The 23172-nt window shown below is 50.4% G+C and overlaps 1 protein-coding gene across 1 annotated transcript in view; it reads left to right on the forward strand.

Annotated features, from left to right (window-relative positions):
* The first annotated feature begins 10051 nt into the window (after positions 1 to 10051).
* Drc11 (dynein regulatory complex subunit 11) overlaps positions 10052 to 23172 on the forward strand; it is a 124226-nt gene continuing 111105 nt past the window's right edge. The window contains exons 1-4 of the mRNA XM_076866405.2: positions 10052 to 10078; positions 18289 to 18613; positions 21467 to 21574; positions 21646 to 21654. Of these exons, the coding sequence (XP_076722520.2) occupies positions 10068 to 10078; positions 18289 to 18613; positions 21467 to 21574; positions 21646 to 21654 (453 nt within the window). The 5' untranslated portion in view covers positions 10052 to 10067. The remainder of the gene's footprint in view (positions 10079 to 18288; positions 18614 to 21466; positions 21575 to 21645; positions 21655 to 23172) is intronic.

Consider the following 23172-nt stretch of genomic DNA (forward strand, 5'->3'; position numbering starts at 1 on the left):
CCACGAGCCAGGGCTTTTGTGAGCAGCTCTGAAATTCCATCAAGTCACAGTCATGGGAAGGAGGAGGGAAGGAGCCGTGTTTAACAGCTGCTGCCACATGGCTACAGCCCAGTCTGGAGGTCGCTCAGGCTTACCAAGGACAGATGTGAAGAAGACAGAAAGCACACAGAAAGGCTGGGGACAAGGAAGCGATCCGCAAGGAGCCAGCACCTGAGAGCTGAAGGTAGTCACTTCCCTAAACAACACTCATTCTGCCAGCCCTGGGGGTGACAGGACACAGACCACCCTCACTCCATAGCAGTTTTCTACTGGATTTAATTTGTGAATCGCCTGTTTTATAGGTATTTTCTCCAAGGGTAACAGAGAGCCTGGCGTCCCCTGCTCCCTGCCCCCCAGGTCTCTTGTGCAGTGCACCACTGGGTCATGAGATGCTCTGAGTAAAGGCTCAGGGAAAAGAACAAAGGGAGCCTCCAAACTCCAACGAAGAACCGGGGTCCTCCAGCCAGTGGCTCCCAGGACACGATCCTACTGGTAACACCCGGGTCTGTGAGAAGCAGGCTCCCTGGCCACCTCCCTGCATCTGGGGTGCCAGCAGCTCCCCAGTCCTCACCTGCATCCTGCAGCCTTGGCTGCGTGTCTCTCTGCACCACATCGGGTTTCCTGAGCAGGGACACTCTGGGACAATGGGGTGTGTTGTTCTAAGCCACTGAGTTGCTTCAGTTGTTAGGAGCAGTGGATACACAGGAGAAAAAAATGGGGACAATCAATCAATCCAAGGGCTGCATCTTTGAAAATATTAATAAAAATGATGACCCCCTAGGAGATGAATCAAGGGGGAAAAGAGACAGAATTACACTTCAGAATCTCAAAGGAGATATCACCACAGATCTTACAGATGTGGAAAAGATAACGTGGAATACCATGGACTTAATAAAATGATTTCTGTGCTTTGTACTGAATTACAGATTATCTGATGACATATCCAACTTGCCCAAACTAACAGAAATGGGGAATCTGAGTCGTGTTACTCTAAAAAACACACAGAGTTTTCTAATCCATAATTTTTTTAATCTGAAGAACATTTCAGGCTCAGATGGCTTCCATCAAACATTTAAGAAGACAAAATGCCAATCTTACACAAATTCTTAGAAGAAACAGGGAAAGGAACACTTCCTAAGTTGCTTTATGAAGCCAACATAATCCTGAGGACAAAAGATGACATAAATATGAAAAGAATTAAATTACAGACTGATTACCTTTCCTGAACATAGATGCAGAGCCTCTCAATTTCTTGGCCTGCACGGCTTAGCAGTGTCCGGCCAGGAAGACCCTCAAACGCACCCCAGATGAGCACTTCTTCCTCTCAGCTTGGGGAGGTTGGGCACAGGTTGTAGCTGCGATCATTTTGGTCAGCATTTCATGTTTCAGGGTGGCTAAAGGATCTGCAGTGATGTTCCTAGCATGAAGAGGCTCTGCGGACACCTCCCTGAGGGGACCCGGGTGGCACAGGCCCACAGGGTCCACCACTTACGAGGTCCACACCGTCCATGACTGCACCCGTTACGTGAGCCACTAAGACGCCTCGGGGAGGTCTAGCAGGCGAGGCTGGGGGACTCCGAGGCTGTGCCAGATGCTGCCCTCCAGTCCTGGCACAGGGCAGGGCCCACCAGTCTAAGGAGGCTCTGTATTTGCAGGACAGAGAGGGACAAGGACGCCGAGGCCTGGAGGGAGGAGGAAGGAGTGAGCCACGGAAACTCTGCCAGCCTCCAGCCTGGGCATCTTTAGACCCAGGCTCTGATCTCCTGGGTCTGGCCGTGTTCTGCGAGGAGTTAACAGTGTCAGGAGAGGTCTCCTCTGCTCTCCACCTGCGTCTTGCTGAGTTGTTGGGGGCACTGGCACTTCATGTCCCTCGATGTGTCTCCTTGATGACTTGTGCTCCTCTGTTTCATGAACAGGGCAGCTGCTATCTGTACCTAGCTTTCTACTCTTGGCACCAGAAACTATTGCTTCCTTATAAGCACTGTGAGGACGGAAGAGCCAGAGAGGGGTACAAGGGACACATGGGAAAACAAAACCAATGGGAGGGACAGGCACCACTATTTACTGAGAACTATTATCAAAATACCGAGGCTGCCCAGCGGGCGGGGCGGACTTGGGGCTGCATTCAATGGCCTGTGGAAGCTGAGCTCCTTTCAAAAGATGGCAGGTGTTAAAACAATGCGAGGTGAACTCTCCATCTGGGCCACGGAGCGGCCGGCTGTTTGTGAAAACACAGGGTCACAATAAGACAACATCCTGCCTCGGCTAGTTCCTTCTTTTTTTTTCTCACCCTGGGAAATTTTATTTATAGTTAATAGAGGCAGCTTATAACACACACACACACACACACACACACACACACACACACACCTCCCAGGGGAAATGATGTTTGGATGTTTATTTGACGTAAAACAGCTTGGGGTGTGTGTGATCTATTCTTTTGGGAACTCCATTCAGAATGTAATGTTCCCGTTGCTCATATCCCTTTTAAATTAGCTTACTAATTTACAATTAAGTCAGAATCACTTCCAGTCCAAAATATGCTTTGAAATGTTATTGTCACAGCTGGAGAAAAGCCCGGGTTCACGGCCGGGAGCGCTTGCTCTCTGGGACCAGCCCTTGCAGTCACTCTTCTCCAGCACATTTGTAAGTCCTGCGTGGAGGACACCTTGTGTGCAGCAGACCTCCGACGACCAGAACAGGTCTCAAGATTTCTGCAGCTCCAGAATGAGAGATGCTGCTCAGAGGAGGGTTTTGAGGAGAGCCCCAGACTCCCCCAGTAGCTTACGGGATTACCTGCTGGACAATACCAGGTTGGTACAAACCTGTGCCCCGTATTTCACAAATGCTGTTTATTTAATCCTTGTAACAACCCTCTGAGCTAAGCCGAACTGTCCCTATTACAACTCATAACACCCATGGGCCTTGGAGATGGCAGATCTGGAGATCTTGGTCAAGTTCCGCCAAAGCTTTCCTTCCTGATCGGATCCAGCTAAGTATGCAAATGTAGCAAGCTGAGCATCTCATCCATTTCTTTTTGTGCAGACAGAACATCAGACATAAAAAGTGGCTGACTACGGCAGTTTCATGGCTGACGTTCTAAAGGCTCCTCTCATGTGGAAGGACATCTTACACGAAGAGGCACAGAAAGGGCTTCTGCGTGCAGGTGCAGAGGAGAGGCCTCAGATTCCACGTGAACTTTCCACCTTCCCACTTTTATCTATGTCGGCTGCACTTCTCTTCCTGTGGGCCTACCTGAGCAGCTGCTAGAACTGAATCAAAGTCAACCGGAAGCTCCCCCTTCCTTTCCTCTGTGCCTTGAAGTACCATCAAATGACGGCTGGGTCCCGGCAGTCACTCTCCTCCAACTCCAGCAGCCCAGACTCGCTGCAGGCTCGCCAGCTGGTCCTGGGAAGACTCACTCCCTCACCGCGGGTCTGCGGGAGGAGAGGGGGCCTGTCAGCACCGCCAGGTTTTCCGAGGAGCAATTCAGGGGCTGAATTCCCGGCCATACCGTGGGAGTCTGGTGGCCATCCTGACATGAGTGGCCAAGGCCCCGGTGCCTCCCCTGCCTGGTGGAAACTATTCCTCACACACTTCCAGTGACCGGTGGGGCGGGCAGAGTCGGGGACTCTTCCTACTGTAGAGAAATAACTGGCTTCAGAGATGCTGCTAGGGTCGATTCAAGAAAATGGAAGGGCCAGGCCTGGGGGCCACGTCTCTAATGTCTGCTTCGCAGAGCAGCCTGTACCTGGTTGCTGCACCTTCCCACGCCCAGTCCCCAGCGTCGCCTCCAGCCCCGTGAGCACGGCCCTTCCTTCCAGGCACCCCACGTGGGAACCAGCATCACCCGTGACCTTTCCCTGAGCCACACCACTCAGCCCGTGAACCACACTTTCCCCAGGTCTGATACCCTCTGCTCCATCCTCAGGCTCTTGTTCAGGAAAGTCCCTGTCCTGATCCCCCTTGTGCCTCTCCTCCCCCACTTTCAACCACTTAACCATTAGAAGGGCACAGTTCTATGGCAGTAACTGCCTTCACAATGCCATAAGCCATCCTCACTCCATGTCCCAAGTGCTCTGCCACCCCAGCAGAAGCTCCGTGCCCACTAAGCCATAGCTCCCCAACCCTGCCCCAGCCCCTGGTGGGCTCAGATCTACTTTCTGCCCCCTGAGCAGGCCGGTTCTGGACGCTGCATGTTGAGTGGAGTCACACAGGGTCAGTTTTGGGTGTCTGGCTTCTTCCAGGGGCACAGAGGCCTGGGGTGCTTCCCTGTGTCGGTCGGCCTGCGGCAGGTTCCGTTCCTGCTCACGGCTGCAGGTTGCTCCACGGCGTGTGCAGACCACATTTGGCTACCCACTCTGCACTTGCCTTCATCATGTCAATTCTCCTGCTCAAATAAGCCTCAGTAGTTCTGCAGCAGCCACACAGTTCAGTCCAAAACCTGCCTGCCATGGAGCTCACCTCCCATCTATCCCCAGTCCACAGAGTCACACCTGCTCCCAGCTCAGACAGAAACCCTGGCTGTGAATGAACACACCTGAGTGTCCTGCGTCGACACCTTTGCTCATGCTGTTCCCTTCACCTGGAATGTTCTCCTGCTTCCTCAGGCCAAAGCCCATTGGCCTGGCTCTGATCCCGCTTGCTGCGTTGCACCTCCCACTTCCCAAGAGCAAAGCCGCTCTCACATCTCAGCTCCCAAGCACTTTGCAGTGTGGCATTGAATCACCTCCTATATTTCTCACTCCGACGGCCACCCTGCAGGCTAAATGCCTCCAGAGCCATCTTTTTCTGTTGCTGTATGCAAGGCTGTGGTCTGCAGAGAAGGAGTTTCAATAGATATTTGCCAGTTAACTTCAAGGACTGGGAAGCCAGGCACAGTGCACACACCTGTAAAGCCAGTGGCTCTGGAGGCTGAGGCAGGAGGATCCTGAGTTCAAAGCCAGCCTCAGCAAAACCAAGGTACTAAGCAACTCATGAGACCTTGTCTCTAAATAAAATACAAAATAGGGCTGGGGATGTGGCTCAGTGGTCGAGAGCCCTGAGTTCAATCCCCAGTACCAAAAAAAAAAAAAAAAAAAAAAAAAGGACTGGGAAGGTGAATTCTTTCAGCAACCTGGCAGTCTGATTATGGTTGATGTGGAATAAAACATCAATTATTTGGGAAAAATGTTGTAACTATGGAAAAGATACTGCTCAGTTGAGAGGAAACTATCCAGAAGGGGAATCGGAAGTAATCAGGCTCCCAATATCTAACCAAGCGTAACAAAATAAAGAGTGTTTTTGTGTAAGAAAAACAACCAATTAATACCACTGTGGCCTGCAGGATGGACTCAGAGATGGGGTTCAGCAGGACAGAGCATGCTCAGGGAGGACGCAGCAGAACGTGGTCCTCCCTGAAGGCAGGAACAGCTGTGTCTCTGGGAGGTGCTACCTTCTTAGGTCAGTCCCCTTGCAGGGTGCCTAGAGCCTTCCCCAGGCCGGGCTTTGATCTGGTTCTGTGGGTGCCTGAGTGTAGTCTTCTGGTGGTACCACTCTTGCTATGTTGTATTCTTGTTGCTACTTAGGAAAATGGGAGGGAGCTCATTGGGGAAGGAGGAGGCCCAGGAGCCCAGGGAAGCCCTGGGCGGGCCCCAATCTCACTGGGTAGTGGTTTGTGCGCCACCTTGTGGCAGGAAGTAGCCTGCTTCTGTTGCAGCCTGAGTCTAGACAGAGGAGCTGCTCCCTGGTCTGCCACCCCAGTCCAGGCCTGCGGGGGCCTCAGGTGCCGGTGGGGAGCTAGTCCCCGGGCGGCAGAGTCATCACAGGTGATGAAAGCTTCCAGAGCAGAGAGTCCTTGCTTGAGTGACAAGGACCCACGAAAGACAGACGTCTTTCTCTGGGAACTCCACGTGATCCCAGGAAATATTCCAGACCGTTAAAGCAGCTGGTGAGTTTTTAGAAAAGGAAGCAAAGACAGCAAGTGTTGTCATCCTGGGTTCTCCAAAAACAAGCCAGAGCGCCTGGTTCTCAGTGTCTGTCGCCATCGACTGCCTAGGCAAGGACAATGCGCCCTTGACAAGCTGCAGAGCCCTGGGGCTCCTCAGAGAGGCCACACTTCACCATGACACGGATCAGACTGCAGGTGCGCCACGGATGCCATGTTGAACGCCCGAGAGGCTTCAGCTGTGGATTCCAGCTGGCCGTGAGCCTGCGAGTCGCCAGCGCAACGTGGCCCCTCAGAACAGATGCCAGGCGGCAGACCCCTGGAAGCCCCTCTTGCTGCAGGATGAAGAGCCCACGCTACCTTGTGTTCTGTCTGAAGGACGCCGACTGTGTTAACAGGGTTCCAGACAGAATGACAGCAAGGGACCCCAGGACCTGGTCAAGCAAGCCTTGAGGGGAGCTGGGCGCTGTGGCACGCACCTGTAACCCCAGTGGCTTGGGAGGCTGAGGCAGGAGGATCAGGAGTTCAAAGCCAGCCTCAGCAAAAGCAAAGTGCTAATCAACTCAGTGAGACCCTGTCTCTAAATAAAATACAAAATAGGCTGGGGATGTGACTCAGGGGTTGAGTGCCCCTGAGTTCAATCCCCAGTATCACCAAAAAAAAGTCTTGAGGGGAGGCATATATGTGAGCTAAATGCTTTAAGGACTGCTCCTGGCATATATACACAATGGAATATTACTCAGCAATAAAAGAGAATATAATCATAGCATTTGCAGGTAAATGGGTGGTGTTGGAGAAGATAATGCTAAGTGAAGTTAGCCAATCCCAAAAACAAATGCCACATGTTTTCTCTGGTATAAGGAGGCTGATTCATAGTGGGGTAGGTAGGGGGAGCATGGGAGGAATAGATCTCTAGATAGGGCAGAGGGGTGGGAGGGGAAGGGAGGGGGCAGGGGGTTAGCAATGATGGTGTAAAGTGATGGACATCATTATCCTAAGTACATGTATGAAGACACGAATTGGTGTGAACATACTTTATATACAATCAGAGGTATGAAAAATTGTGCTCCATATGTGTAATAAGAATTGTAATATATTCCTCTGTCATTTATTTTTAAAAAGTTAATTAAGAAAAAAAAAAAAAAGACTGCTCCTGTGTACAAGGAACAGCGGTGCTGTTTTGCCCTGGATCCCAGTGTGAATCAAAGTTCAGAACCCGTGGACTTTCTAGAGAGCCAGGCCTTCTCTCTTGTCACCCTTGTATGGGCAGAGGAGGGAAGGAGGTGGGGAGGTCCTGGCAGGTGAACCACCTGTCGCAGGAGTGGATCAGATACCTTGGGAGGCTCCATCCGCCAGGCCTTGGATCCCCAAGGGAACATGCTGACCACAAAGCCTGCGTTGCGTGACTGTCCGCACTGCACTCCCTGAGGGCGGGGATCTCTCCTACCAGAGTGGACTCACTCTTGTTTTCCACAGCGGGGGGTGTCCACAAATATGTGCTGAAATGATTTCCTCCCTATCCAGCAGACTGGAGGCTAATTTCCCCAGAGGCCTGCAGCCCCATGGCTGCATGAATCACTAACTACTAAGGACAAAGTAGCCCTTCTGCTGTGCCACTCACCCGGGTAGCAGTGGGTTCTCCTAAAGGATAAGCGGTTTGAGGACTATCCTTCTGGGAACATTTGTCTCACAGAAATGCTTTTAAGCAAGCATTGAGGTAGGTGCTCCAACCAGCGTCATTAGGGAAAGTAGGAGGGTGTGGTCTCGGAGGCCAGACCTTCTTGAAAGCCAGGTCCATGAGCAACTGGAGTACAGCCACAGACAGACAGACGCCGACCCCCTCTGAGTGTCGATTTCCACCTTGGGTGAAATATTACCCCACTCATGAAGGCCATGAGAAGACTGAGAGAATGGAGATGTGCCAAGTCCCCCGTGTCCCTGGCACAGAGGAAACAGCCGAGTTCACAGGAGACAGGACAGCACTCCAGAGAGAGGCGCGGCGGGAGCAGCTCGGAGCTCCACTGTCTCACATCAAGTGCTCTGCTGGTCTTTTTAACATGGCCTGTGCCTTTTAGCTGTCTGGCTTTGTCACCAAGCAATTTGTCTGCCATAGAGTTCACAGGTCGTGGCGCCTACTGTGTGCTGTCTACATGGTCCTGCCTTCTGTGCGGGCTGAGTCCTGATTGGGTTTGCAGCTTCCTCCCTGTCTCTCTGTGCAGGTAACTCCCAGCTGATCTGTTCTCTGTCTTGAGGCGTTGCTGTGGAGAAACGTAATGCCTAGAGCTGCTACAGGCATGTACACCCAGAAAGGGAGTCATTCAACATGTTAAGTGTGACAGCACCAAAAGATGGAGAGACCACCAGAGGCTGATCCTCGGGGACATCACCGAGCCACTGAGATCATCAGCCCTGTTCTGGAGACTAGGGAGATTGTGCACCCCCTTATTGGCTAAGCTACTGGACACTGGGCTTCATGGGTTTGCATTCATTAGCATACCTACCTTTGCACCTGTGCTGTCCTTCCTGAGGGCTTTCGTATTAGGGGTTAATAAGTTGAGTGGAAAAATGTTGGATCACACTTTACTCTAGAACTTTGTACCTACCGCTTCCTTTCTATTTAGCATGGGAAGCTACCACGGAGGACATTGAAGCTGCCCACTCTTTCCCACCTAGTCTCCTTGCCGTCAATAATGGATCCAGGATATCTCTTCCAGTTGGTAGTTCTACACCAGGATTTCCTGGAACATAGTGAGAATTTTTGATCTGCAGATTCAATTATTTTATTTCAGAAATGTTTCCTTATATCCCTGGGGAAAAAAATCTCAAGTTGAAGTCTCTTTTTCAGGAACACCAACTAACCCTTTCATAATTACTTAAATATCTTCATCTTTCTACTCTATATTCACTGTAATTTAGTCAAGCCCAAAGTCAGGAATTCAACTAAGTTATGACTAGTCTATTTCTTGGTTTCTCTAACTTATTTTCTGTAGTGAAATATTTCTTCTTTTCGTTTGATTTCCTTAGGCATGTAATCTTTTCCTTCTCATTCTGTTGTTTTCTGCTCTCTCGTTTTATTAAATTGGTCTCGTGTTACTATTCTATAACATGGAACACATGTAAAAAATTTATTTATTTGGTTCTTCACCTGTCTCATCAAGCTATAAATCCTTTTTTATTCCATTTTTATTAAAGTCTTAGATTCAGATAGTGAATATGCTGCTTCATTCTATCTTATTCTATGTAACAGGGGTTGCTCTTGGCAGATCTTTTATTTGTTCAAATATAATGTGAACAGTTTCTCTTGGGCTTCCTTCCTGAGTGCCTTGAGCAGTGGGGATGTTGTAGTTTCTATTTTTGCAGGACCTGAAAGAGCGATGGCGCTGGAGAGGTCCTGCGGCCCAGGTTCATCGCCATTTTTATGCAATGACCTCCCGCGCTCTTTCCCCTGCATTAGCTCTGGACTCGTTCCTGGAACCGCAGACTCTAACTGCGTTTAGAGTAGTCACTGTCGATGGCAAGGAGAGCACTCATGGCGACTCACTAACAACTAGCATCCACGGCCCTCAGTCGTGGTCACTGGGGCCCGGAAGGGCAGCGTCTGCCCAGTAGAGTGAGCAAGGAACAGCTGCCACGCCCGCATTAGGGACGAATACCGAAGGACAGAGCCGGCGGGACCTGACCCCGGGCCGCGGAGCCCGGCGGAATGGAAACGGGCGACCCGAAGGCGGCGCGGCCCAGACCCGCGCGGTGGCCGGGCTCCGCGGAGCATCCCGCCCGCGTTCTCCTGAGGTCCAGCGCGGTTGCCGCGGAGACCGCCCGGCCAGGGACTGCGCAGGCGCAGCGTCCCGTTGCTAGGACAGCCTCGAGCCGCGGAGCCGCCAGGGAAGTTCGGAGCCTTAGGCGCCCGCCGGGGAGCCTGCCAGCCCCGCTCGCTCGGTGCCTGCTGCGGCCACAGCCGGCGCCCTTCCCTGCCTGTAGTGAGGGGCTGTCCCGCTCCCACCCTCCCCAGCACCGCGACCTGCGGCCCCCCCCCAACAGTGGCCAGCCTCCAAAGGCAAAGGAAGAGTTCCCGGTGGGCCAAGGAAAGGGGAAGTAGCCAGCCATGTCGAACGCGTAAGTGTGGGTGCCCCAGCCCTGGGGCACTTCTCCAAGCCAGGAGTGGCCTGCTTTGTTCCTTTTCTGTCTTCTCCCCTCCGTCTCCTCTTTCCTCTCTTCTCCACTGCCCTTCCCTCTTTTCCCTTTGTAACAAATTCAAATTCAGATGTGCCTGAGACTGGAGGATCAGCTTCTGGTGGACAGGGAGTATGGTACCCTTAGGTCCCCCCCCCCCCCAAAGAGGAGCTCCACCAGGTCCTCACTTATGCCCCAGGTGCCCCTGAGGTCGAGGAACCTCTATTGGTAATCCACAGTGATAAATGGGCCCTTGTGTGAGTGCCCAGGTCCCGAAGCCTCAATCCAGAAGGATCTTGAGGAGCTCCCTTCCTTGGCTCTCCACGGTCCCTGGTGGAGGTGCTGAGAGGCCGTCCCTAGCATGTGCCCCGGGCACAGCCCTGCCCCAGTTTCCTTGTTTGGAAACAAGTCATTTCAAACATGGATTGCGGACTGGAGACCACTGCAAGTCCCTGAAGTACAGCAGCTGCCCTCACCTCCACAGCCACTCTGCGGTGTTGGCTGTTAGGGTTCCATTCCCAGTAGCTTAGGTGCAGAGGCGAGTAGCTCATGCAGCAGGTGGAAGGTGTGGCCCCGAAGCCGCAGTCCAGCCACAGTCTTGCTGTGACAGCCCTGTCTTCTAGGCCAGGAAACTGGAGCAGAGGGCCACGGGATCGCCAAGGTTTGGGGGTGGGGGAGATCAGGAGTTCAGCCTGGGACCTGTTGAGTGCAGTTGAATACTCAGGCTGCCTGGTGGAAACAGCAGTCTGCTCCTTTTAGTCTTCATCCCCCTGACTTCAAAGGCTGTAGCACTTCTAGGCCTCATGGCCACGTCGGAAACCACCACACTTGTACAGAATGCTGAGTCCCACAGATGAGTGCTGCCTTCCCTTTGCCAAGTGCATGTCAAGTCTCAGGAGCACTGTCACATGTCTTGTGCTGTCCCACAGTGACCCTCTGAGCAGGTGTCGTTATCCAGGTTTGCCACTCAAGGAGGCGATGGGCACAGGAAGAGAGGCGGCAGCCCGGCGTGGACGCTCTCGTGGTAGAGTCTCTTGAATCCTAGAGCACTCTCTGTACACGGGATTGAACCTGGGGCAGTGTACCACTGGGCCACCTCCCAGCACTCTTTATTTTGAGACAGAATCTTGCTGAGTTGCTTAGGGCCTTGCTAAATTGCTGGGACTGGCCTTGAACTTGCGGTCCTACAGCCTCAGGCTCCCTAAGTGGTTTGTACCACAGCGACTGGTTTCTATTTTAAACCTTTAGCATTTTCACCTTGAGAAATCACCTTGCCAAGACCAGGAAAATACACACATGCGTCCACACAAACACTTGTGCCTGAATGCTTATGGTGGCCCTGTTTTTAGCGGCCTGTGTGGCTGAGTAGAGAACCCTGTGGGGTCCCCACACAGTGGAGAATTGCTTGGCAGTAAAAAGGCATGATGGTCCGCGCTACAGCATGGCACGTGGGTGAACTTTGAAAGCTGTGCTGTGAAAGGAGCCAGTCACAAGGGCCACCTGTCACATGGCTCTGCGCACACCATCCCACTCTGGAGGATCCACTTTGTTTTCAGCCTTGCTGCGGAGTGGAAGTGATTGACGTCCAGCATGAGCCGTGCTTCTCATTTTAAATTTGAGCCTTTCCCAGGCTGGCGATATGAGGTTCACATCTCTCAAGGGTGCTGGGTAGCACCTGGAGCGTGGCTCCTGTCAGCCCTGCCACCAGAAGGGGACAGTCAACCTTGTAGCAAGCTCTGCTGCAGAGCTAGTGTGGGCGGTAGATTTAGGGTATTAAATGCACTTTCTACTGACAGCACGTTCAGCTTACGAAGGTTTTTTTTAAAAAAACATCTGGACATGAAATGTCCAGAAACGGCAGGTAGAAGTGAGATTTAGGGTGGCCAAGGGCTGGGAGGAGTGGGGCCTAGGCAGAGGGCTGCATGGCATGGCTGACTTTTGGGGTGAGGGCAAAGACAGAAGCCACAGTCAATCCCTGGAGAACAGGGCTTGGTGGAGGAGATGGAGGCCTCTCAGAGCTGAGGAACACATGAAGGTGCCCGGTCCCTTCAGACAAGGGGCCCTCAAAAGGCAGCAGGCAAGGAAGAAGAAGGCTCAGCCCAAATGGCAGGACCCGGGAGGCCCAGCCACCAGACGCCTTTGGCCAGAAGTCCCAGTTAGGGCCAGCCCTGCAGTGGCCTGGGGAACTTCCTGCTGCCTGACCCCTGGGCAAGCACCTGCGTGAGTGCCCTTAGCTGCAGCAGGCCTCCAGGCCGGGCCTGCCCACAGCAGCTGCAGCCCTGGGTCCCTGGGAAAGCAGCAGTCCCCTCAGCCCTTGCTCTTTGTGGGGTTCAAGCCTCCCTCCTGCACCCTCCTGGAGGCAGCCTCCTGGGGTGGCGGCACCCTTACTGTGTTGGTGAGTTAAATGTTGTTGTGACATTGATAAGACACCTTTTATCTTTCACTGTCTGTCCCACCTGGTGTTTAAGACTCATGGCTAGATTTACTTAGTGTTCAGTGTGTCGTTACTAGATTCCTGGCAAATCCATAAGCCGGTCTCGAGACCTGCTGTCTTCATATCTTATCTCTTCAGGCAGGACCTGACACTGCCTTCTGCTTATTCTGATCTTCTCCCTTCTAGAATGTTGATTCATGAGGCCTTATGTGGCTCCCACCATGGTAATTCTTAAAAAGTTAATGGTCTTTATTGGTACTGGGAATGGGATTTCCTTTATCATTTTCTTCTCCACATTTAGATTGCATAGGTTTTGTCTAAGTCTTTCAATGCTGCAGTGCTAATTGACTGTTTTTTGTTGTTGTTACTGACTTCCTTGGGTTTTAATTCATTTGCAAATGGTGGTGTTCAACATCTTTTATAGTTGAGTCCTTGTATAAATCCTTTTAAAAAATTATCCCTCAATTTTGAGGAGCATCCCCTGCATTGCTGTGGAGGAGATCTCATTGGTCCATTCTAGCACTGTGGTCACCCTGCTCCTGGGCCTGTGAGGGGCTTCTCACTCACGTGTGGACTGTGAGTCAGACTTCATTGAGCATTGGTGGGAATACGCCAGGGTCTCGCCGTTCTGCTGAGGAGCTGGGGCCCCCAGCATGGGCTGCAGGCACCCTGGGCTCTTGGCCTTGGTCGGAGAAGTGAGGCTTCTGGGGTGGTGCTGTGCTCTGTTTGCTAAGTGGGACTTCAGAGCTGAGTTCCAGATGAGATCAGCCTGTGCTTTACCTCGTGTTGTCCCAAACCCTGTTTAGTTCAGGAAATGAATAGAGCACTTTTTTGGTTCTATGCTACAGTGCAGGGTCCTTCAATGCATGTGGCCTGTGTGCCCTCTCAGGTCGGTGACCAAAGCAGGTGACTGTCCCTTCCAGATTCTGCGAGTCTGGGCATTGGCAAGCCAAGACCGTATTCCACTTCTCACACCCCCAGGACTCTGAGTCCTCCAGGTGGAGTTGGATGAGTTGCTGGGCATTGTGTGCAAAGCCTGCGGTCATCTTTGAGGTGATGGCTTTGCCTCCTCCTGCCCTCTCCTGTCTGCTTGTCTTCCTGAGAGTGGCCAGCACAGGGCCAGCACATCCGGGTGACTTAGACAGCTGTAAGTCTTTGTTGTTACTTTGCCTTTGTTGTTACTGTCCTCTTGAGGACCGTTTTTGCCGTTGGCCAGTAAGTAACATAATTATTAACCACTGATTATGCAAGGAGTGAAATGTCCCACCCTAAATAAATCCTAACTTTCCCATAATAACGGTCCCTTTTATAATAAAGCCATCTGGCAGAATGCCCTTTCGCTATCAGCGTCTTCTAAACATTGCTGAGATTTGAGAAATCTTGTGCTTGAACACCCTGGAGGTGGCACACCAGGGGCAGCATCCAGCATCCTTACAGTGGGGTGCTGGGGAGGGTGGGAGAGTGGGGTGCTAGGGGAGGGGGAAAGAGTTTTGTTGTTTTGAACCTCTTGATCTTTGTTCCCCTGTGGTGGCCACCACGCCTGTCCTCCATATCTGATCACCCTCATTTGCTTTCTTCCTGATGAATTGAAAGTGGGAAGTTTGGTGGTCAGAGCCTAGGATCTGGAGTCAACTGCCAAGGTTCAAATCCTATGTTCAGATTCATGATTTGGGGCAATAATTTCTCCGTGCCTCCGTTTCCTCATCTGCATGCGGGAGTGATAATTTACCTGCCTCACAGGGACATTGTGAGAATGACATGAGTTCTAGTATGTAAAGCACTCAGAACAGAGGCTCACAGTATAAAAATCTAAGTCACCATCATTGTCACCTGAACCTTGAAACACTTTTCACATCAAGGGGCACTTTAAACTTTTGGCCAAGAAGATGAAAAAACCCAATGTGATCAATGCTTCAATAAGCAATTCCTGCAACACTTCTCACTTGCAGGGAAGTCTGGAGCGCTTTGGAAGGACAGCAGGTGGCGGGCCTGGGCAGAGGGAGCAGAGGTAGGAGGCAGCACTGAGCCACTGAGGGCTGGGAACCAGGTGACTGGACGGTGTGTCCACCTGCACTGTTGCCTCCGGGGTCAGTAAAGGGTTGACCAGGTTGTGAGCTCAGGGGTCAAGGGGAATGTAGAGAGCCTGGAGAGGTACCAGGAGATGCCAGGGAGGGACAGGCAGGAAGGGAGAGTCAAGAGGAGGTGGACCTGGGCACACCTGGGGCCATGAACCAGCAGCAACTCTGCAAGGGGGGAGCCCTGGTCTTCTGAGGGGGCTGAGAATAGGGGAGTAGTTGTGATTCACTTGCCCTGAGTTTGCTCTTGTTGTTACTGTCCTTTTGAGGACCGTTTTTGCCGTTGGCCAGTAACATAATTATTAACCACTGATTATGCAAGGAGTGAAATGTCTCACCCTGAAGGGAGCCGGTGGCTAACCTGTGGAGAGTCTGGAGGCCAGGCGCAGGGCAGCGTGGAAGAGCGTCCTCAGCCCTCTTGGTCCACTCCCCAGCCAGGGGAGGGGCCGCCCTCTCCACTGAGCTCGGGAACACCTCACAGACAGCCATTCCCCTCGTCCCAAGGAAACCAGGGACAGGCCTGTCACCCCATCCCATGGGGAAATCCCTTCCCATGGACCTCCAGTCCAACTTTGTCTTGTTCTTGAATATAAAAGAGCCAGATCCCACCCAAAATCTCTACCATGACTGTGTTGGTCAGGGTGCCACAGGACAAGCAAGCACCCTGAGTGGGTCTGGTAAGTGGCCGGACAAGGGCGTGGACAGAGTCTGGGGAAACCAGCAGGTGGCAACAGGAGGAGGGAGGCCCTCTGCTACCTGCCAGGGAGGCAGTGGGACTGTGCACGCCTCACCATCCTCCCCACCTCTCAACCCCAGCATGAGGCAAGAGGGCCTGGCTGGAGCAGGCCAGCAGCTCCGCCCAGGCCTCGCTGCACTCCACTGTGCTTCAGACGCCTGTGGATGTTGCCTTGAGCTCTCATTCACTCACCAGTTTCCACTTCTGTGTGACATACACAGCCACTGGTGACCATGCCACAATTCCTTTATCTGCCCTTTTGGTGAGGGGCATTGGGTTTTCTCTGTTTATGCTATGACACCACTTGCATTCAACATAGTTCTTGAAACTCTAGCCAGAGCAATCAGACAAGAATAGGAAATTAAAGGTAATAGATTGGGAAAGAAGTCAAATTGTACGTCTGCTGATGACATGATTCTCTATGTAGGAGACCCAAAACTCCCCAGAAGACTTCTAGAGCTGATAAATCCATCAAAGTAGTAGGATACAAAAATCAACCTACAAAAGTCAATAACTTTCTTATATTCAATAATGAATCTGCCGAGAAAGAAATCAGGAAAACTGTTCAGTTCACAGTAGACCTCAAAAAAATGAAATACTTGGGAATAAATATAACCAAGGAGGTAAAAGACCTCTATCATAAAAGTCATAGAGCACTGAAAAAAGAAATTAAAGAAGACCTTAGAAGATGGAAAGACTTCTTATGCTTGTGGATAGGCAGAATTATCAAAATGGCCATGTTATCAAAAGCCATATAGAGATCAGTGCAATACCCGTCAAAATATCAATGATATAATTCATAGAATTAGATTTTAAAAAGTCCTAAATTCATTTGGAAGAACAAAAGACCCAGTGTAGCCAAAGCAATACTGAGCAAGAAGGGCCATGCTGAAGGCATCTCCATCCCTGATCTCAAATTCTACTGCAGAGTCTAGTAATAAAAACAGCATGGAGTGAGCACGGAAACCGGAGGCCAGGGGAATGGAATAGGAGACGCAGAGACTAAGCCACACAAATAGTTTCCTAATACTCAACAAAGATACCCCAAAACATGTTGTACAAAAGATAGCCTGTTAAACAGTCGGTGCTGGGGAAACTGGATATCCACAGGTAGAAGAGTGAGACAAGAGCCCTCTCTCTCATCACTACAGAAGTCAACTCAAGGTGGATCAGAGACCTGGGAATCAGACCAACTGCTGGAAGAAAACAGGGTCAACACTCCAGGACTTTGACTCGGGCACTGACTTCCTTAACATCAGCCCTAAAGCCAAGGAAATGAAAATGAGAATCAGTCAGTGGGATGGCGTCAAGTTTAAAAGCGTCTGCACAGAGAGAGAGCAAGAGCATGAGGAGAGAGCCCACAGAACGGGAAAACCTCCACCAGCTATTCCCCCGACAGGATTAGTACCCAGAAGATGTGGGGACCTCGAGAAACCTACACCCCAAACACATGATCCTATCAACAAATGTGCAAAAGAACTGAACAGACATTTCTTAAGAAGGAATACAAATGACCAACAAATATATGAAAAATATGTGTTTGACATCCTTAACAATCAGGGAAATGCAAACCAAAACCACACTGAGTTTTCATCTTCTGTTAGAATGCCAGTCATCAAGAATGCAAACAATAACAATGCCCGTGAGGATGTGGGGGGAAGGCACACTCATACACGTTGGTGGGATTATAAATGAGTACAACCACTGTGGAAAGAAGTACGGAGATTCCTCAAAAGATCAGGAATGGAACCACCACGTGGCTCAGCTGTCCTACTCCTGGGTAGTTATTCAAAAGAACTCAAATCAGCATACTACAGTGACACAGCCACGTCAGGTTTATAGCAGCACAAGTCACAATGGCTAAGTTATGGAACCAGCCCAGGTGCCCATCAACAGACTAAGGGATAAAGAAAACGTGGTATGGACACACAGTGGAGTTTTACTCAGCCACAAAGAAGAATGGGATTCTGGCATTTGCTGGTGAATGGTCAGAACTGGAGGGCATCAGACGAAGTGAGATAAGCCAAGAAAGATAAGGGTTGAATGTTTTCTCTCATATGAGAAGCTGGAGCAAAATCAGGGGAGGATACCATGAAAATAGAAGGGAGATGAGTGGAGCAGAGGAAGGGGGTAGAAGGGGAGGGAAGAGGGACTGAAAAAGAGGATCTGCAGAATGAATGTACCCAGCTGTGCTATGTACATATGTGAATCTACCCCAGGAAATTGTACCTTTATGGTTACCTATAAAGCACTGATTAATAAAGCAATAACTACATAGAAGAAAGACCAGTAGAGGAAGGAGAAGAGGAGAGGGAGGAGAGGAGGGAAATGGCAGGATCGGGGATGGAAATAGCCCAAAATAGATCCCATGCATGTATGAATATGTCAAAATGATCCCCACTATCATGTGCACGAATAAAGAACATTAAAAATACTACTCTAAATATCCTCAATGCACATTTACAAATTTCTCTGCAAATATGATTATTCATAGAGTCTGCACATGTTTAACTTTACAAAACAAAGTTGAATGGCTTTCCAAAATGGTTGCTGTAATTTATACTCCATCAACTATGTATATGGACAAACAGTGAACCATTCTGGACCTCAATCATTTTATCATTTACATTAATATAATAATACTGGCTTCACATTATGGTGAGGAACAACTATATCATTTAGGATAGGACTTTTAAAATTTCTTATTTGTAATAATAGCAGTGGTCAGATCTAAAAAACCACAGGTACATCCATACAGGAGTTTATTGTCTAACCAGCCTGCAGCCGCCACGTACTGCAAGCTCACACCTGATTGTGCGTTCTATTTTGTTAGACCAGATGGCAGTATGTTTCCCTGACAAAATAATTCTCATCTGCTCAACTGTCTGAACCCTGTGTCCTCCCGCAGAATGTATAATAAAATGTGGCACCAGACCCAAGAAGCCCTCAATTCTTTGCTTGATAAAGAGTCTCAGAAGCTGGTGGAGCAAGAGAAGAATCCTGTCTACATCTTCCAGATGTTGGCCACCTTCTACATAAAGTATGTGCAGATCTTCAGGAACCTGGAGAATGTCTACGACCAGATAGTCCACCCACAGAAGCGACTGCTGATCCGGAAGATCCTGGACGGGGTGATGGGGCGCATCCTGGAGCTGAAGAACGACATGGTGGAGCTGGAGTTGTCTGAGTTCCATTACTTTGATGATATCTTACAGGACCTGAAGTTGGCCCCTGTAAGTACTCTGTTGGTTCTTTCTTCTCATTTTCCTCTCACTGTTAATAAGGCGGGTGGGTCTCTACTGATATTCCGCAGGTCCTGTGGACGCATTTGTGTGGGCCAGGACCGTGGGAGTAGAGGGGGCCCACCTGCCACAGACCCAGAAACACAGACCCTCCCAGTCTTCCGGAGTGTGCCCTGCTCTCTGGGCCCATGGAAGTTCCCCTCTGTCTCTCCCTAATGGCAGCTCCTAACCCCCTCCTCTGGGCAGTTAGCCCTGGCCACTGTCCTCTGACCTTTGCTGCTGACCCCCACCAGGACTTCTGCTGGTGTTCTGTCTGGCTGGGTGTGCAGGGCCGTTGGACGCCCACCACTTAGGAGCTATCTGCCTATGAGCTTACCCTTCATTTTGAAAGGAATGTTTCCACAAAATAAAATCAAAAGGGGAAAATGTTTGATTTTTACATTGGAGTGTAGTGTTTCTTTGCTTTGGAAGTGTTTTGGCTTTCCCACAGCGTCATGCTTCTTTCTGGGATGTACCCCCTTAGTTTTGTTGGTTAATTTTATCAGGATGGACTAAAGAAAATACCGAAATCAACAAAAATGTTGAAGAACATTCCTAAATTTGTGTGGCCATAGCTTTCATCTATAAGCTTCTAAATTAAACCACTGGATTTAGGCAGGTGGGTTTACTCACCAGGTAAAATGTGAATGACCTAGGATAAATGTGAAACAAGCCGTTCTTCAACCATACTCTCAAATCTGATTGATAAAGTAACATTAAATTTACAAATTTAACTTCAGAAATATAATAAATGCTGCCCCTAATTACAAGGATCAATGAGTTTATGGGGTTATGTGAGGCTGCTTCTGTTTCTCCCCTGTCCACAGCCAGCTGGCCCCTCTGCTTTGGTCATCTCCTAAAGGCCAGGAGCAGCTGCTGTCACAGCAGAAGCCACTGGGCACCAGGAGCATCCCACAGGGCAGACAGCAGCAGGAAGCCTTCATGGTGGGGGGCTCTCAACAGGGACTGAGCCGTGGGAGGTGACAGGCAGCCAGGGGTTCGCCCAGCAGCCGCAGCCCAGCCAGGAAGACCATGAGCCAGTTCCAGGGACTGTGTGCATTTCAGGTGCAGTCACCCAGCACCCTGTGCAGTTTGGCCTCTGTGACTGTCACCCACATAGCCCACCACTCTCTATGTTTTGCTGGCCAGCACCCAGCTGCTTGTCCAGTAGGACCCTGTGCCCTGATCACAGGTGACCAATCCACTGAGAGGCTCTGGGTGGCTGGAGTTTCTGAACCAGCTCAGAGAAAGCCAGACCAGCTTCCATGTCGAGGTCTGAACTGTGGGCCCCCAGATGTCTAAGGGTTAGAGCTCCATCAGCCAGGTGCTCTGGGGAATGGAGGGAGATGCTGTTGGTGAGAAAGAGGGGAAACCAGAGACAGCAGAGAGCAGAAGGAAGCCGCAGAGCCTGCCCCCTGCCCGCCCTTGGCTCCATGGGGTCCCCAAGTCTGTCCAGAAGTGTCCCCTTTGGGCCAAACTATCCAGAAGCCTGTTTCTAGAACCTTCTCTGCTAGGTCCTCCAGCCCAGAGGGGTGTGCGAGGAGAGAGGGCCTCTGTACCTCGGCACCGGCAGTGTCCTGGATCCACTCCATGGAGAGCTGAGGCTGGGTATCTGCTCCTAAAAGGGTCGTGATGGACACCTCTGCCCTCGCTTCCATGCTCCACTGCTCTGTGAAATCCTATGATTTTGTGGTCCCAAATGGGCCAGCTGGAGTCATGTCAATAAAGTTCTTGACTTAGAATCTGGAACAGTGCGCTGTACATGTTTCTTAATTAATAACTTCCCAACATCAGATGTAAGTGCCATCACTCCTCTCTGACTGCCCTCCCTCACAGGGCAGCTCGCCCCCTGGGCCCCCGAGCTCACTCCCAGATCACCTCCCAAACTCCATTAGCCTGTAAAAAGCCTGGGGTTCAAAAGCTGTTGCCACCTTCCAGAAGTCCAAGGATCTGCTCTTCTCAGTCCTAAAGACGATACGCCTTATGCTTTAAAGCTTATTTAGGAGAATTCCTGTCCAGAATTCTCGGGGGTGAGGGGACTCACACCCTGATTTGGAAAAAAAGGGAAACTGACCCTAGAGACCATGACCTTGGCTTGCCCCGTCAGCTGGTCTACCTGGAATTAGCCAGGCGTGACGGACAGTGTCTGGGACAGTCTTCTCCCTGGGCCAAGAGTCCACATCCTTGAATAGACTTCTGTATTCCTCTTCATTGAACTTGGACTCGTAAGTGTTTATTTGAACCTCTACTAGTTTGAAATACTTGGTAACATTCTTCACACAGGTGAAGAATAGACATTCAGACTTATTTTGTCAAAAACAAGTTTTCTGACTGGTACAGTCACCCAGAGCCTCTAATTTCACAACTAATTTTTGAATGAGGTAATTTAGATAAAAATAAAACCAGATTATTAGAAAAGATGATGGTCTTCTGCATACCAATAGTCAGTGGTGCTAATTATAATTTATTAGGTTTAATTCAAAGACCTCTATGACCGACCTGGTTTGAATAATCATTTTAGAGATTGAGAGAACATTATGTTTCTTTAAAGAAATTCATAAGGTAATCATGAGTTCTTTGAGGCCTATTTGGTGTGAATTCCTGAGGTTGTAGTTAGGATATTCCTTCTGTGGAGGTCTCCTTGGGAGTAATGGCTTTTCTGCACTCCAGGCCTCTCCGTCTCCTGCATGAGCTGGGCAGTGCACCATGCCCTTTCACCTGCTCATCATCACTGTACATTTTCATGAGCTCTGAGTCCTGGTACCATGACTAAAGTGCTCTTTTGCTTATTTTTTCCTCTTGTAGCAACAGTTGGATATTCCCATACCCAAGTACTTTTTGAAGGAGAAAATAGAAGTAATAAGAGAAAGAAAGAAAATTCTTGCTCAGATATTAGCTGACAGTGGATTAGACGCAACTAGCATGGTTTGTATCATTTTAACAATTTTCTTAATAATCTGTCTAACTTCTGTTTCTTTTTTTAGCTCCCTATTGTGTGAGAAGCAGATTGTTTTCAATTTGAGGAGAGTTACCCCCTCCCGTTGTTATGTGCAGCATGTAAGAGGTTGTGTAACTTTGGGATGTATTTTTGGTGACACATAATCATTATTTTCCAAGGGCTTAAATATAGAGATCAAAATAAAATGCTTTGTTGGTTAAATTGTGATCCCTAAGACTGGGTCGATTATCAGCTCATCTTAATAGGCCTTCTCAGGTCCACCCAGCTGAAGCCAGCATTCATATAAAATGGGCAGTCATTCATATAAAATGGTCAAGTGCCAACATGACTCACTGGGAACCTGAAAACTCGGATGCTTTCTCAAATGCTCTTGACTTTTGATGACTTCAAGTTGAATGACACTTGCATCTCCTGGCATGAATCGTATGTGGGAAAGAGAAAGAAGATCCTTAAAGATTCCCCAGAGAGCCCAGAGCAGGGTCCAGGCAGCTCTCAGCCCCACACCTCCCTTGCCCCCATCTCCAGCCCCACCTTTGCCCACCATCCCCAGAAGACACCTGGAATCTCCCTAGGCACCATGACCCAGGCTGGCAACACCCAATGGGGCCCATTTGCAGGAAGACCACAGGTGCCAGCTGTTGCCGTTGTACCCTGGTCTTCCCCGGCCGTCTCCATGTGTCACTTATACTGCCCCAGTTTGGATGGCCAATAGCTGTCACCTCCCACCACCTTCTCTGGGTTTCTGCAGTTACCCCTCCGTGAAGCCTCCTTTGGGGGCAGGGACAGTCCTTCTCTGCCAGTCCTTCGCACATGGCCCTGCCTGTCCACCTCCTGGGATGTCTACTTATGCATGTCACTGACTTGCTGACTGTGAACTCAGAGCCCTGTTCCCCTGGCTGATCCTCATGGCTCATGCAGCAAGACAGCAATTGGCCATCCAAACTGGGGCAGTACAAGTGACACACGGAGATGGCCGGGGAAGACCAGGGTACAACGGCAACAGCTGGCACCTGTGGTCTTCCTGCAAATGGGCCCCATTGGGTGTTGCCAGCCTGGGTCATGGTGCCTAGGGAGATTCCAGGTGTCTTCTGGGGATGGTGGGGCAAAGGTGGGGCTGGAGATGGGTGAAGCCACCCCAGCTCCAAGCTGCAGAGGACTTGCTCTTTCCCTGACATACATTCCTGTCACCATGACACCCCTTCTGCGGAGCCCAGCTTGATACAGATGATCTCGCTTTCTGTGCTCCTCTCCCAAACTGCTGACCCCCTCCTCTGTACTGTGAATTCCTTGAAGTCATTTCAAGGCCAACTTGCATAGGGGTCCTGCAGCCATCCTTCCAGCCCTGGGCCCTGTGTCTGTACTTTCTGTCCTTGCACCTGCCAGAATGAATCACTGGGACATCATCTAGTTCCCCCAGAGGAACCCTGTGCCCCAAGTAGCCAAATGTAGTATAGAACTGACCCAAGGTTTTGTGAGGGAAGTGGGGGAGGGAGATGGACGCGTTGCACTACACATGACAGCGAGGCCCTTGCTGTCTCTCCTGCCCAGTGTC

Source organism: Callospermophilus lateralis, chromosome 9 (assembly GCF_048772815.1).
Source record: "Callospermophilus lateralis isolate mCalLat2 chromosome 9, mCalLat2.hap1, whole genome shotgun sequence".
NCBI classification, from domain to species: domain Eukaryota; kingdom Metazoa; phylum Chordata; class Mammalia; order Rodentia; family Sciuridae; genus Callospermophilus; species Callospermophilus lateralis.